Source organism: Python bivittatus, unplaced genomic scaffold (genome assembly GCF_059951505.1).
Source record: "Python bivittatus isolate LINGU-HERP-01145 unplaced genomic scaffold, Pbiv_v1 ctg000390_np1212, whole genome shotgun sequence".
In the NCBI taxonomy this organism is placed as follows: domain Eukaryota; kingdom Metazoa; phylum Chordata; class Lepidosauria; order Squamata; family Pythonidae; genus Python; species Python bivittatus.
The window spans coordinates 3525730-3540685 of record NW_028277070.1 but is presented as its reverse complement, the minus strand read 5'-3'; the positions used below and the strand labels follow the sequence as shown (position 1 = coordinate 3540685).

Here is a 14956-nt window from a genome sequence, read left to right as displayed (position 1 = left end):
TTTAAGCCTAAATTTTGCAGTAAGAAGCTCATGATCTGAGCCACAGTCAGCTCCTGGTCTTGTTTTTGCTGTCTGTATAGAGCTTCTCCATCTTTGGCTGCAAAGTATGTAATCAATCTGGTTTCGGTATTGACCATCTGGTGATGTCCATGTGTAGAGTCGTCTCTTGTGTTGTTGGAAAAGAGTGTTTGCTATGACTACCTTGTTCTCTTGACAGAACTCTATTAGCCTTTGCCCTGCTTCATTTTGTACTCCAAGGCCAAACTTGCCTGTTATTCCGATTACTCCTTGACTTCCTACTTTAGCATTCCAATCCCCTATGATGAAAAGGACATCTTTTTTTGGTGCTAGTTCTAGAAGGTGTTGTAGGTCTTCATAGAACCGGTCAACTTCAGCTTCTTCGGCATCAGTGGTTGGGGCACTGACTTGGATTACCGTGATGTTGAATGGTTTGCCTTGGATACGCCCTGAGATCATTCTGTCGTTTTTGAGGTTGTACCCCATTACTGCCTTTCCCACTCTCTTATTGACTATGAGTGCAACTCCATTTCTTCTAAGGGTTTCTTGGCCACAGTAGTAGATATAATGGTCACCCAAATTAAATTCACTCATTCCCGTCCATTTCAGTTCGCTGATTCCCAAGATGTCGACGTTCAATCTTGTCATCTCATGTTTGACCACATCCAGCTTGCCTTGGTTCATAGATCTTACATTCCAGGTACCTATACAATATTGTTCTTTACAGCATCGGACCTTCTTTTCGCTTCCAGATACATCCACAGCTGAACGTCCTTTCGGCTTTAGCCCAGCCGCTTCACTCTTTCTGGAGCTACTTGGAATTGCCCTCTGCTCTTCCCCAGCAGCATATTGGACACCTTCCGACCTGAGGGGCTCATCTTCCGGCATCATATCTTTTAGCCTTTTAACATTGTCCATGGGGTTTTCTTGGCAAGGATACTGGAGTGGGTTGCCATTTCCTTCTCCAGTGGACCACATTCTGTCAGAACTCTCTGTCATGACCTGTCCGTCTTGGGTGGCCCTGCACGGTATAGCTCATGGCTTCACTGAGTTACGCAAGCCCCTTCGCCACGACAAGGCAGTGATCCATGAAGGGGATATACATTATATTAAAATCATTTTTGTTAGTTATAAAAATGTGAAAATGATTTTAATATAATTATAATGTATATTACATTATTATAATTATATTAAAATCATTTTCACATTTTTATAATTAACGAAAGCATCTAACTCACACTAAATTATACAGAATTATACAGAAATTATAGCTCCATATTTAACCAACTGGTTCCTTTTTGACAAGACAAATGCCTAATTTTTATGTGCAGCTGTCTCTTCACATAAAAATCCCATTCATTCATTCACTCATTCTTTCATTCATATCATCTTTCCTTCAGGAGCTCAGATTAGCATACGGATCTACAACTGTTCATTCCTGCAACATAGGTTGGGCCTAAAATCATCCAGCAAGGTGCCACGGCTATGGATGGACTTGACTTTGTGTCTTCCCTATACATTATATAACACTGGAACCATTTTATCACATTGGTGTCATCTCAAGCACATGAACACTACTGCCACATAAAAATTAAGGCTACAGCTATTAAATCCAGTTTGATCCAGATGCTGGTTTTGAAGTTGACCATGGAAATTATTCATTTGGACAATGTTTCATTCACCAACTTCCTCCAAATTAGGTGCCTGAAGCTTTGGTAAAAGCTCTAGAAGGAAGAGAACTGAGGTGGAACAGTCACAGTAATTTCTAGTGATAGGGTTCCAGTTCTACTTCCAACCAGACTGGCCCACTTACTTCAACTACCACCTCACTTGAGTCCTTCTTCTCTTCTTTCACTGTGACAGGTTTGCTTGGTTTCTTTTTCTCTCTTCTCAGTCCAATCTCCTCCTCCATTTCATCCTCTATTGCACTAATGCTTCTCTTCCGGGAACTGGAAGCCTGCAGAGGTGAGAGATCGCCTCATATGTCTTAATGGTCAACACTTCTTCCACTTACAAACAGCAGCCGAGTTCAGGTGTAATTCAATAAGATTAAGAATGGCAGGATACAAAAAGATTACATATTTTGAAAACTGCCCATGCGAAGTGAACAAGAAAAAGTGTCTACCATTCTCCATTGTTTTGTTTCAAACTCCATACATACCCTTAGGACTATCTTCCTACAAGCCTTTGACTACAAGTCAATGGGAGTCAGGCAGCATATATATTTAATTAATAATAATAATAATAATAATAATAATAATAATAATAATAAAAAAATACTACAGGTAGTCCTTGGTTAGCAACTGCCATGGACAATGACCACTCGCAGTTATTAACGGTGATGAAAAAATAACTTTATGACCAGTGCCCGCATTTACGACCTTTGCAGGTCTGTAAAGCAAAGGAAAGCTAAAGACAGATTGTAAACATGGGTGTGGTCATGTGATTTTTCACTTAATGACTGCTTCACTTAACAACCAAGTTCCCAGTCCCAATTGTGGTTGTTAAACAAGGACTACCTATACTGTAAAGCTGGATGGAGGGAAAGACAATCCTTCAAAAGAGAACTACAGATATTGTTTATACTTGAAATGGTTTGAAATGAAACTTCTGATGGGACAGCTGCTATTCTATTTTTCCTGCCTCATTCTGACAAGCTGATCAGTGCAAATAATAATATGCATTATTTGAAACACTAGTGGCATCTAAATATCAAACAAGAAGTGGTCAAGTCCGTGTGAATAAGTAGGCCTAATTTTCACAAGGTCTAGATTTTCTTGGAGCACTCTAGTGTGAGACATAGGATCTAGGTTCTTTTCTTTTTATTATTGGAGTAGGATACATGTACTATAGTGGACTTTTTGGGTACTCATATCAAGAGCACTATTTCTATTCATTATTTCTTTAAAAAATTAATCATAATTGTTTTGGTGATTGTTCTGGAGCATTCTGTAAACAGAAACAGTAGCCATTCATAGTACAAAAGGAGAAACACTCCCCCCCCCAAAAAAAATTTTAGAAAAACAGTTCTCACCTGGGCATTTTTGATTAAGGCAGGTTTCTTTGGTGGAAGCAGCACCTTTAAGTGTTTAGGACTGGGGGGTCTATGATGGCTTCTGGCATTCTGAACAGGCTCGGGGGCCATCTTTCCAATAGGTGCAGGTTTGGGCAGAGGCCTTACAAAGGTGGATGGGGGACACTTCCGAGGAGCCTCCAGGTGATGCTGTAACCTGGAAAGGCTGGATTCTTCCCGGTGTGCCATGTTCTGTGGTCTGGAGCAGCTAATGGCTGGTCGGGGTGGGGGGGCCTTCTTCTGAGGATTGATGGGCCTGGAAGGAGGTGGAGGAACTGGAGGCCTACATGGAGCATTCTTAATCACATCTGGCAGCGGAGGAGACCGTGGACGCTGTGGTTTGCTCACTAAGTCTGTGTTCTGCAAGGACACGATGAAAAGACAGGTAGTCGTCGAGTTATGACTACTTCAGCAACAGTTCAGCAGCCATTCAAGACAAGACAGCAGTGGATAAGTGGTACTTACGACTGGTCCTTTAAGTTCCGGCGGTTGTAGCACCCCATGCAGTCACGTGATTACGATTCGGGTGCCTGACAACCAGCTCACGCTTACGATGGTTGCAGCATCCCGTGGTCATGTGATCGCCATTTGCAACCTTCCCTGCCAGCTTCCCACAAGCAAAGTCAATGGGAATGCTGTCAGGGAAGGTCGTAAGTCATTCCCTTAAGTCACTTCTGCCACCTTTTCTCCTGAGGAGCCCTGTTACAGAGGATCCTGTACTCCATAGCACCCCCCCACCTGCCCATACTCTGTAATGCCCATGGTCCCCACCGGCCCATCCACACTCCATAGTGCCTTCCCACAGCACCCCCCATCATCTGTGGCACCTGTGTACCTCCCTGCACTCTGTAACGCCTGCCTGCAGCACTCACCACGCTCCTTGCCTGAGACTTCTGCCTTTTCCGCTTAACAATCCACAGGGTCCTGGGGTTACAATGGCAACCGGGATTGCCATCATTAAGCAATGCAGTCATGTTACATTACACTTTACAACCACATTGCTTAGTGATGCAAATTCTGGTCCCAATTGCCATCGTAACCTGAGGACTAAGTAGATTACCTTTGGTATAACAGAAGAGAACAGTTCTGTAAATAGCAGGGGCAGGCGGGCACTCACCTCTAGCACAGGTCGTGTGGTGACCTCCAGAGGCAGTTTCTTCAGGTCAGCATGAGAACGTACTGGGGTAGTTTTCTGGACAGAGCAAGCGGAACAAGGTATTCATGGTAAGAATAGCCACTGTACTCCTGAAGGTTACCCTCTTTACTAAAGTTGGCCTTGTGCTCGCCTTTCTGTTCCCTGGAAATTATAATAAACCTATGATGACTCAGTCCAATCCATGTGGGATTATGGATACTACTACAAGGCCTAATCCACATATACAGGCATCATAATTTGACTACTGGCAGCTGAATACTAGATAACGTGAAAAGCACTGCATTCCACGATGACGCATTCACACATGCATATCAATCACTGCATATTACATATGACTGAACCAAAAGTTCTCCAAGAATATCCAGCTCAGATTTAACATTAGGATTGTCGAGCAAGTGGAAAGGAAGGAAAAGCTGTCCACACTTCATTATCAAATGATTAGATAGGAAGTGGAAATTTCTATTTGAAGCTACTATGATGAAAAACTGTTGAGATCTGCTGAACAGTCTGGTGTGGTCAATATAAAAAGCAGAGTTGCAAGAATCATCTGAAAGGTGAATGCTGTGCTAGATTTCATTTACAGTCTGTCAAAATAAAATAGGAAAATACCACTTTCAACAGGAAAGAGGAATCAGTATGAATATAACCTTGTCATTATGCCAGGTAAGATGGGTAGAATCAATACAGAGGATACAGAAATTCCTTAAGGAGCCACTGCTCAGGTGTTACAGGCAGGTGAAGACAGCAACCATCACATGGTGGCCATTTGATATAGAATCTGCTGGACCACGTCTGTACTGAATTACAACATATAGAAAAACCAGATGGTGAATGATAAAGCACTCCATTGTGCATCCACTCTTAAATCCAGAATCCTGGCTACAAATTATATATTTATGATTTATACAGAAACCCAGAACTTAGAAAACAAAATGCAGCATATTCCAGAACAAAGCTCATATGAAGTGGAGTCCATCAAGAACACATGGTCTGCGTAGAGAAAAAGCTTTCACACCTGGGTCAAGAAGGAGGCTAATACCACAGCCATATATTTTTAAACTATTCTCAGTTCCATGATGAATCTAAATGGAAGACCTGAATTGGAAAGAATCAGTAAAACACAGGAGTTTTAGTAACATGGATTATGAAGATGGGCAAGTAAAGTAAACAATCTTGAGCTCTGATAGTGATTATCTGCAAATTATTTGGTAGAATGAAGCCACTGACATGATGGGAGATCAGAGTGGAGAATGCTGTAGTTCTTTTGCTGAAGTGGGAAGTAACAGGAACAGAAACCCCAAATCCTGTCTCAGCCGCAAAGGTTCCCTTGGAAGGGAAATCCCCCACTGTGGCAAGGAAAACAACTGATGGAGAGTGTGAAATGCCACAAAACTAGAAGAATGTTGAATCTGATTACACAACCCTGTTCCACAATGAGAAACCCATGACAATAAGCCATGTGGTGCTGAAGAAAGGTACAAGCCTCTCTTTACACACCAAATGATATGTACAATTGTGTCCATGTGGCTGCCTGGAGCTGAACTCAACTTTACAGGAGAGGAGGCAGGACAAAATTTAGATCAAAGGCCCCACTGAGAAGCAATGTTTAGCTTAGAGCAGAAAGCAGGCAGTATTTCTGTACTGGTAGAGAGTACTTGGGAGAAGAAACAAGGTGCCGGGAAGCTGATAAACTGAGATGGAGCTTCTATTTAGTTATGAGAATGAAGGCCAGTTGACCTAAAGAATGGAGCCAATAACTGAAAGCTTAGTTTAATGACTGGAATTGTGAAGCATGAGTGAACCATTCTGGATCATCCAACCAATGATAACCAACTTGCTTGAAGTGAAGGATCTGTCATGCAGAGAAATGGCTCCACAAAACAGTAAAAAGGGAGTAAAATAACATGCTGTTGGGTCAAAAGGAAGAAGATGGTAGAGGCAAGGAAACAGATGACTCTGGAATACAATTCTTCACACCAAGGTCAATATAGCATTGAAAGTTCAGTGTGCAACTGAGGAGCAACTTCCACAAATGGCAAGAAGTATCTGAGAACAGAAATAGTTGACATGCAGATAATGGACACAAAGAAACTACAAAATGATTTGCAATTAAATCTTTATCAATGCCAGCAGTGGAGAGAAAACAATTGATTTTCAGTAGTGAAAGTTGTAACTCAAGACAGTGAAGTACCAGTGAGACCAAAGAATCTATTGAAAGAAAAAGTTATGGATGTGATTTTGATACAGTGGAGATACTCATGCCTCTTGCAAGTGAAGCAGCAACGGCTACTACTTCAGTAAATCACAGAAGAATGAAATCAGGGAATACATCCCTCTATAGCAGAAATGCCAGTGGACAAAACATGGCTTAGAATGCTCTAAATAAAGTTCTATGGGAGCTCAGAACCTATCTGTGTGATCAAAGAGAACACAACTAAGAGAACAAGCCACTGACAAAATGTGGAAGAACTTATCCATTGGCCAAAATTCAGCCAGGCTGCCATTCCTTCCCAGCAGAACCTGTCAGAGTAATAGAATATTATATAGCTTTATACCTGAGGCATACATTGGAAAAGAAAAATAGCAGCCATTAACAAGCAACAGCAAACTCTGCTCACTTTACTTCCACATGAAAAAAAATAATCAACTGAAAATCTTGCCACCCAGTAATTGGCTGGCAAAATGGAAATGGGAAATTTTGGTTTAGTCTTATGTTGTGGTTATTAAGTAGCAAATACATGTCTAAGAATTTCTCTCAAATGCATCAAAGTGTCACGTGTAAACTACTTTCACGCAAATCCAATTTATCTGTTGGTTACTCATTCACAGATGCAAGTCACCTCTTCATTCTGCAGTAATTAAGAAACATACACGCATATATAAGGGAGCACTAACCCACCTCCTGCAAGCAAACAAAACAAGGAAGAAACAAAATGCCAAATGATATGCATGGAGTTCCTAAATACCAAGGTAATGGAAATTTGAAACCAAGTAGAGATTTGAACTCTTGGTTAAAATATGAATTCAGCTCCAAGATGGAGACTAGTGGTGCTTTGTGTTACAGAAGTCTTACTTCCAAATACAGGTAGTCCTCGTTTAACAATCATTCGTTAAACGACAGTTCGAAGTTACAATGGCCTTGGAAAAAGTGCTTTACGATCTGTATTTGCACTTATGACCATTGCAAACCACTGCACCACCCCCCGTGGTCACGTGATCATGATTTGCAACTTTTTTGCAATGGTCATTAAGTGAATCACCACAGTTATTAAGCGAATTCAGGCAAAAAGTATCCATTGGAGAAACTATTATTTAACAACCATGTGATTTACTTACCGACTGCAGTGATTTGGTTAATGACTGTTGTAAAAATGGTCTTAAAATCAGGTTTGGTCATGTGGTGACTTGCTCAATGACCACCCCACTTACCGACCAATTTTCCAGTCCCTATTGTGGTTGTTAAGCAAGGACTACCTGTATTTAAAGATAGTACTTGTATTTGGAGATGGCAATTGGGACTGGAATTTCTGTCGCTAAGTGACGCAGTTGTAAAGTAGTGTCATGTGACTGTGCTGCTTAGTGATGGCAGTTCCGGCACTTCTGGGTGCTGTCGTTAAGCAAATCCCACACCATCTTTAAGTGCAACATCACATGGTCACTATTTGTGACCTCTTGCCAACTTCCCCATTGACTTTGCTGGCAGGCAAGCTGGCAATGGATGTCACAAAGGACAATCATGTGACCGCAGGACACTGCAACATCATAATTGCGAGCCAGTCACTAAGCACCCGGATCACAATCATGTGACCATGGAGATGCTGTGATGGACGTAACTTTAAGGACTGGTCGTAAGTACCACTCATTCACCACTGCTGTTAAGTTCTAACAGTTGCTGAATGAGTGGTCGTTAAGTGAGGACCACCTGTAACTATTCTAAGGTTTACACAAGTGAATTTAGAGTGCATGCTACCTTCCTTATGGATAACATGAGGCTTGCTGTGAAAAGTACTGTTTGAAAGGAGTACGAAATCCACACAGTGGAGGATCCTGCACCCAAACTTGCCTGCAAGGCCTCCAGCTTCTCTTGCTGCTGGCGAATTTTATCAGTCAGCTCTTTCTGCTTATCTTCCTGTGATTTCTCTTTTCTAAAGAGGCTCAGAGGAACCTTCTGCTTTTGTTCAGGAGCTTCACACCTGTCAGAGGAAGAAAAAAGCAAAAGAAAACTCAGCATGTATGGGGTCTATCTACCAATCCTAAGGTGAAGCTTCACACTACAGAGCGTCCTTCAATAAATAGGACACATTGCTTATCTGAATCTGATTCTCTCACAGTAGTCTTCAAAAGTGAGATACCGAAGGAACCCCTCTTAATGTGAAAAATCAGTGCAGATCCCATTAATAAATAAGTTTCATGTAATACATTTTATTTGAACAAAACATTACAATTAATTTTGCAATAACGCATTTAATACAATGTAAACAGAAACTATCAATGTTGAATCCCTGGACGATTTTCACAGAACCCTGGGGTTCCAGGGAACAGTTTGAATACCGTGGCTCTATCGTGATAATCTGTGCATTCACACAAAGATCTGTGATGGCACAGAACAACTAAGTTTCTACCAAAATCTTTCTCAGTGAGAAAAATCCTTCCTCTGCCCCCAGTCCATGTGCCAAGAAGATATATCCTTCCATCTCCAAGTTCCTTGGGCAGGCAGAGATAATAGTGCAAAATAGCATCCCAATTATTATCCTGATTTACTATACACAATTGTTGTAAGGATTACCATGTGATGTACACAAAGTACTCCAAAGTGTTACATCAATCATAGGTATAATTAACATTTAGCAGGATTCATGTTGTTTTGCGCATCAGTGAGTAGCACAACTGAATACAAATATATGGTGGACACTCTTTCAATAAGAGGTTTGTTGAAAGATACAGGAAAGCAATCTACTTCCACATTAAGCAACAGTTGGTGTATGTGGGCAACAATACATTAGCTTACAAGTTAAGAGTCTAGATTAGAGATCTTAAGCATGTTTGTAAAATGGGGCTTTGATTCCATCTATGGCATATGATAAAGTGAATAAACTTGAATTATGGAATATTTTCTGTGAGAATGGAATGAAGGTAGGTTGTTGAATGTGGTTAAGGGTGGTATTTAATGGAAGGAAAATGGTATTTAATGGAAGAAAAATAAATGAGGATAGAATGCCTAGCAAATGATTCAACACTTAGCAGGAATTAAGGCAAGAATGTGTGCTGTCTCCTTGGTTGTGGTGACATCACATGTGTACTTACTGGGAATGTGAAATAAAATATGTGTACTTTTATATGCAGATAATGTGAATGTCAGGTTGGAGAACCTGAACACAATACAGCAAATATGAGACAAACTGTAGCATGCAACATGGAATGTGCATCTTGAAAACTGCAGGGAAAATGGAATAATTTACAGTTATATATAAATTACAAATGAAAGCCATGTGGAGTCCTTGGGGTTCTCTGAGCTTGGTTCTTTTCTTGCAAATGTTTCATTACCTGGCTAGGTAACATCTTCAGTGCTAAAATGGGTTGGGGTTTGCTCTCTATTTATGTGCTGTGGCTGTGCCAGTGCTGGTGGCGGGGGGGGGGTATTTTGCTCCTCTGGGAGTTCTTTGATTGGCATATGTCTGCTGCTTGATTGTGTGCCTGGTGGTAACCTTTGCTTATCTGGGTGATGACTGCTGGTGAGGCGATCTTCTGGTCTTTTGTCTCTTTTGAGTAGTGTGTAGATGCTGTTTATCTCTATGTATCTGTTAATTGCTGCCTTGTCTGAACACCAAGCTTCCAAGAATTCTCTTGCATATTTGGATTTAGCTTGGTCTAAGATGCTGACAGTTTCCCAGTTGAAACAATGGTTGAGTCTGTCCAAGTGTTGTGAGATTAAGGAGTTTTCATCGTGTCTTCTGACTGCTGGTTGGTGTTCATGGATGTGCTCTGCCAGCCTTCTGCCTGTCTGTCCTACGTAGTGGTTGTCGCAGTCCTTACACTGTATGTTGTAGAGGACTCCTGTTTTTTCTTCTTGGGCTACGGGGTCTTTTGGTTTGCTTAAGATGTTTTGGGGGGCTTTAGTTGGTTTGTGTGCTATGGAGATGCCAAGTGGTTGTAACAGCCTGTTGGTGGTTTCTGAGATGTTTCTGATGTATGGCAGTGTGATCCTTTTCATAGTTTGTGTGGGTTGTGTTGTAGTAGGTTGCGTGGTCAGGCACTTTTTGATAAAGTTGCGCGGATATCCATTTTGTTGGAAGATGTTGTATAGGTGGTCTGTTTCCTTTTTCTGCTGTTCTGGGTTGCTGCAATGCGTTATGAGATGCCAGTTTGGTGTAGCAGTTAACGCACCAGGCTAGAAACCAGGAGGCCATGTGTTCTAGTCCTGTCTTAGGCATGAAGCCAGCTGAGTGACTTTGGGCCAGTCCCTTTCTCTCAGCCCTAGGAAACAGGCAATGGCAAACCACTTCTGAAACCTTGCCAAGAGAACTGCAGGGACTTGTCCAGGCAATCGTCAGGAGTCAACACTGATTCAAAGGCACCAACAAAGGAAACCCCCCCCCAAAGAACCAGAGCTAGTATATGAATCTGTATATCTTGTTAGAATGTTTATGGAGAGAGATGTTACCCTCTCCATGGTGTAAGATTTAGCTAATTTCCTTTTCTTCCTCTATTTCTTAAATTTTTTGACTTACTATTTTTTTTACTCCTCTTCTGGTCTTTACTCTGTCTCTCAATTCAGTTCAGCTCTAATATAAGAAGCATTATTAAAGCAACCTACCTGCTGCACTGTTGTAAAGACCATTAAGTATTTAAACTGCTTTCTGATTCTTACGTACCTATCTTGTTCAGGATCTGGGTTCATGGCACACATCCAGGTATCTGGGTATTTTTGCTCCACAGAGCTGAGCTGGAATGGGAGGGTCCGCCATTTCAAACACACATCTATCACACAAGGACATAGCATACAGTCAGCATGCTGAACAGTCTGCTGAATATAAGCCACCTGTATGCAAGTCTCTCAACTAAGGTCTTGGGAATACAATAATTGCCAATGGTTTTATACATTTTTAGTCAGGTAGACATGGACCCTTTCTCATATAGCAACATTAGAAGTATCATCTATCATCTACATTGCTTAAGCTTGACAGTTAATATATACCTGGAGGATGTGATACTTGTCTTTCCAAGAGAGTAGCTGCATTTTTTTACTGCACAGTTACAATAACAGTAATGGTACCTTGATCTGTGATGTAACATTCAGTATTTGTGACATGCCAATTCATTTGGGCAGCAGAATCATTCCATCTAGTTCCCAAAGGCCAGTTCTTTATAAGCCTTTGGAAGAATCCCTCACCCCAGGGGGCAAGCTATTCCATGGGAGGGGAGCTCCCACGGAGAATGCCTACTTCTGGGTCTGTCCCACTACCAGATGTCTCCTAGGATGCTTTCTGTGTGCACTAGGTGGGCAGATTCTACCAGGAATAGGCAGTCTCAATGATACCCATTTCCCAAGCCACATAGATGATTTGGTATTTGTTTTACCACTAATTCTAATATGTATTTTTAACTTTTATATTGTTTTTAAATTTTCTTGAACACTTAAGTTCCCTCCAGAGCATTAAAGTAGGTTATAAATCAAATCAATCAATAGCCAAATAAGGTGTCACGTAGCTTTTTTTTATACTTGACAGAATTTCCCCAAAGAACATTGAAATGTGCTCCCCTGCCTATGTGCTCCTGTACAACAGGTGTGGCAATCCTTCAATAGCAAAGAACCACCAGGGAAAGGGAATGCTGTAAAACGGATCAGTCCATTTCACATACATGAATGCAACCAGAATTTTCTTTCTTTTTTTTTGGATTTAAGGAGTTACTTTATTTTGATTGTGTAAACTTAATTATGAGGATTACACTTCAGTTTAACATGCTTCCCAATTAATACTGGCAGCAAAGTATGTTGACATGTTCCAGTGACTGTAGTTGAAGGTGTTCCAGGAGCTGCAGGAAAATAATCTGGGGCCTACAAAAGGCTCCTAGGGCTTCAGATTGTCCATTACTGCTGTGCAAAGAGTACGTAACACCAAGGATCCCTGCATTTTTGCTATTTGGCTATGACAGCTGGCTTTCACTCAATAGAGCAACCTTTGGACCTTAGAATACAGGAATCTTCAATTAGCCACTTACCACATTGAATAGTAGTTGGGATCTCCATGGCTCTCCGCCTTTTGTAACGCAATTCATTTGATGGGGGCTGGTTCCAGTTTGCAGATAGATAGCCAAAATCATCCCAAAACTTGCTAATGCCTTTCTGAGCTGGATGTTTTTTGTTAAAAACAAAAACATTAAGCGTTTTACAACTGAACAAATGTGAATTAAAGTGTACCTAGCTATCTGTGTTCATGTTTTTTCTTTCCCATCATTCTCTCTCCCTGCCTCCCTCCCTTCCAACTGCTGATATGACTTCTTACCAATTTCAACATCCTTCCAATACTGAGCCAAATGTTCTCCCATTGCTCTTAACAAGTGCCGATATTCTTTTGCATCTGCAAAGTCTTGCTTGTTATGTGTTGGTTCCAAAACAAGGTAGGGGACATCCACCACTCCAACAACTCCACCACATGCCCTATAGAGAAGAAACATGAGGTCACATTTGTGAGCACCAATCCAACAGCGTGATGTAAGAGAAGCAGCATGGGAAAGATGGATTCCCACTTTAAATATGAAAATGTGTTGGCAATAGATGGACCTGGATTAATTGCACTCCTCTAATGCAAGAACAAGCCTCTTAGTTAAATGGATCCTTTGAGATCCACTTAACTATTTAAAAGTGGGCTCATCATTTATTTATTTGACTGACAAGCTGCCTGACTCCGATAAGACTTGAAGCAGATCAGACTGAAAACAATATGAAACAATAGAATAGCCTAAAAGAAAAAAAAAACATATTTGGGAGAAAAAACATCAAAATCCAATAAACCAATCTTCCCCCAAGGGATCAGCCACCCACTCTACCCTAAGGCTTGAGGGAAGATCAGGTTTTGAAAGTTAATTTAAATAAGATCAGGGTGAGGGCTGCATGAGTCTCGGGGATGTTGTTCCAGAGGGCAGGCACCACAACAGAAAAGGCTCACTCACTAGTCCCAGCAAATGACACTGTTTAATCAGTGGGACTAAGCATGCTGACTTAATCAGCCGGTATAGGGTGGGCAGAAACTACAAAAGATAAGCAGTCTATCAAATAAATAGGCCTAATGCCCTAAAAGGCTTTATATAGGTGATAATCAGCACCCTGAATTGTACCTGGAAGGCTGCTGGTAACCAGTGCAGCTCATGAAGCAGAATTGTTACATGGGGACACCAAGGTATGTCCCAAACTGCATTCTGGACCAGCTGCAATTTCTGAATGGCCTTCAAGGACAGCACCATGTACAGTACATTGCTGCAATCCACATGTCAGGTAACCAAAAAGTGATTGTTTTGAACAATTCCTATCCAGGTATGGGTGCAACTAGCACTCTAGATGAATTTGTATAGAAGTCTTCTGGGGCACAAATTCCACCGCTCCTTGAACAGGAGCTGCAAGTACAAGAAGATCCCCAAATTGCAGAATAGCCCTGAACAGGGAAATGCAAACCCATTCAGGACTAAAGACTAAGCAACTCTGGACCTGGGTGGTCCCAGGTCACAGCCATTCAGTTTTGTTATGGTTTTATCTTAACTGTTCTTCCCCATTCAGATCCACAGATCCTCCAGACACTGGGACAAGACCTTGACATCATCACCTGGACAGGCCAGGATCAACATTTGTAGCTGCATATCATCAGCATACTGAGGATACCAGATCCCAGAGTAATGGGATCTAACTAATTTGACCTCATCCAGCAGCCTCATGTAGATGTTAAACAGGAGGGATATGAATGTCAAGCCTTATAGCACCCCACATGAAAGATATCTCTGGCTTGATTGGTCAACTGCATAGGGACCTAACTACAAGGAAGAGAATTGTTGGACTGCGCCTTTCACTCCTAATCTCTGAAGGCATTCCAGAAAGAACTATCCTGGTTTGATGTGATCTCACAGTGGCTTTTGATACCATGGTCAATGGTATCAAAAGCCACTGAGAGATCACACAGAACCAGATCAGTTGCACTAGCCCTAGCCCAGCTTCACCAAAGGTCATCAACAAGTGTGACCATGCCATCTCAATATTATGTCCTGGTCTGAAACCTGACTGAAAATGGTCTGGATAACCTGTATCCTGCAGGGCCCTCTGAAGCTGCAACCTATCTTCTCAACAACCTTCCCCTAAAAGAGAAGATTGGAGATTGGATGAAAATTGTCCAGAACACTAAGATTTAGTGAAAGCTTCTTGAGGAGGAGGTATACCCCCCTCCCTCAATGAAGCAGATACTATTACATGGACCAACTGTACATCATCCCTGGGAGGCCTTCCCTTGCAGATACCACATGCAGACAGAGCAAAAGATTTCTCCAAAGGTTTATATATATTTGGAATTTCTCTTTGTTTTCTTTAATTCCTCACCTCAGTATATCAACACCCTCAGACTATTCTGAGAACGCATGCTGAGCCTATTTCTATAAATTCTGGCAGGCATGTTACAATTTAGAAGTGTAACTAAGAGCAAACGAAGCCAATATTGAATTACTGAGTT

General features: G+C 41.5%; 1 protein-coding gene across 2 annotated transcripts in view; it reads right to left on the bottom strand.

Moving 5' to 3' along the window:
* The window catches only part of MORC2 (MORC family CW-type zinc finger 2), a 69028-nt gene that overhangs the window by 10727 nt on the left and 43345 nt on the right, over nucleotides 1-14956 (bottom strand). For both annotated transcript variants that reach the window (XM_088143857.1, XM_088143858.1), the window contains 7 exons: nucleotides 12752-12906; nucleotides 12468-12596; nucleotides 11120-11225; nucleotides 8311-8440; nucleotides 4209-4283; nucleotides 3053-3451; nucleotides 1832-1975 (listed from right to left, as the gene is read on the bottom strand). In XM_088143857.1, the coding sequence (XP_087999983.1) occupies nucleotides 1832-1975; nucleotides 3053-3451; nucleotides 4209-4283; nucleotides 8311-8440; nucleotides 11120-11225; nucleotides 12468-12596; nucleotides 12752-12906 (1138 nt within the window). The remainder of the gene's footprint in view (nucleotides 1-1831; nucleotides 1976-3052; nucleotides 3452-4208; nucleotides 4284-8310; nucleotides 8441-11119; nucleotides 11226-12467; nucleotides 12597-12751; nucleotides 12907-14956) is intronic.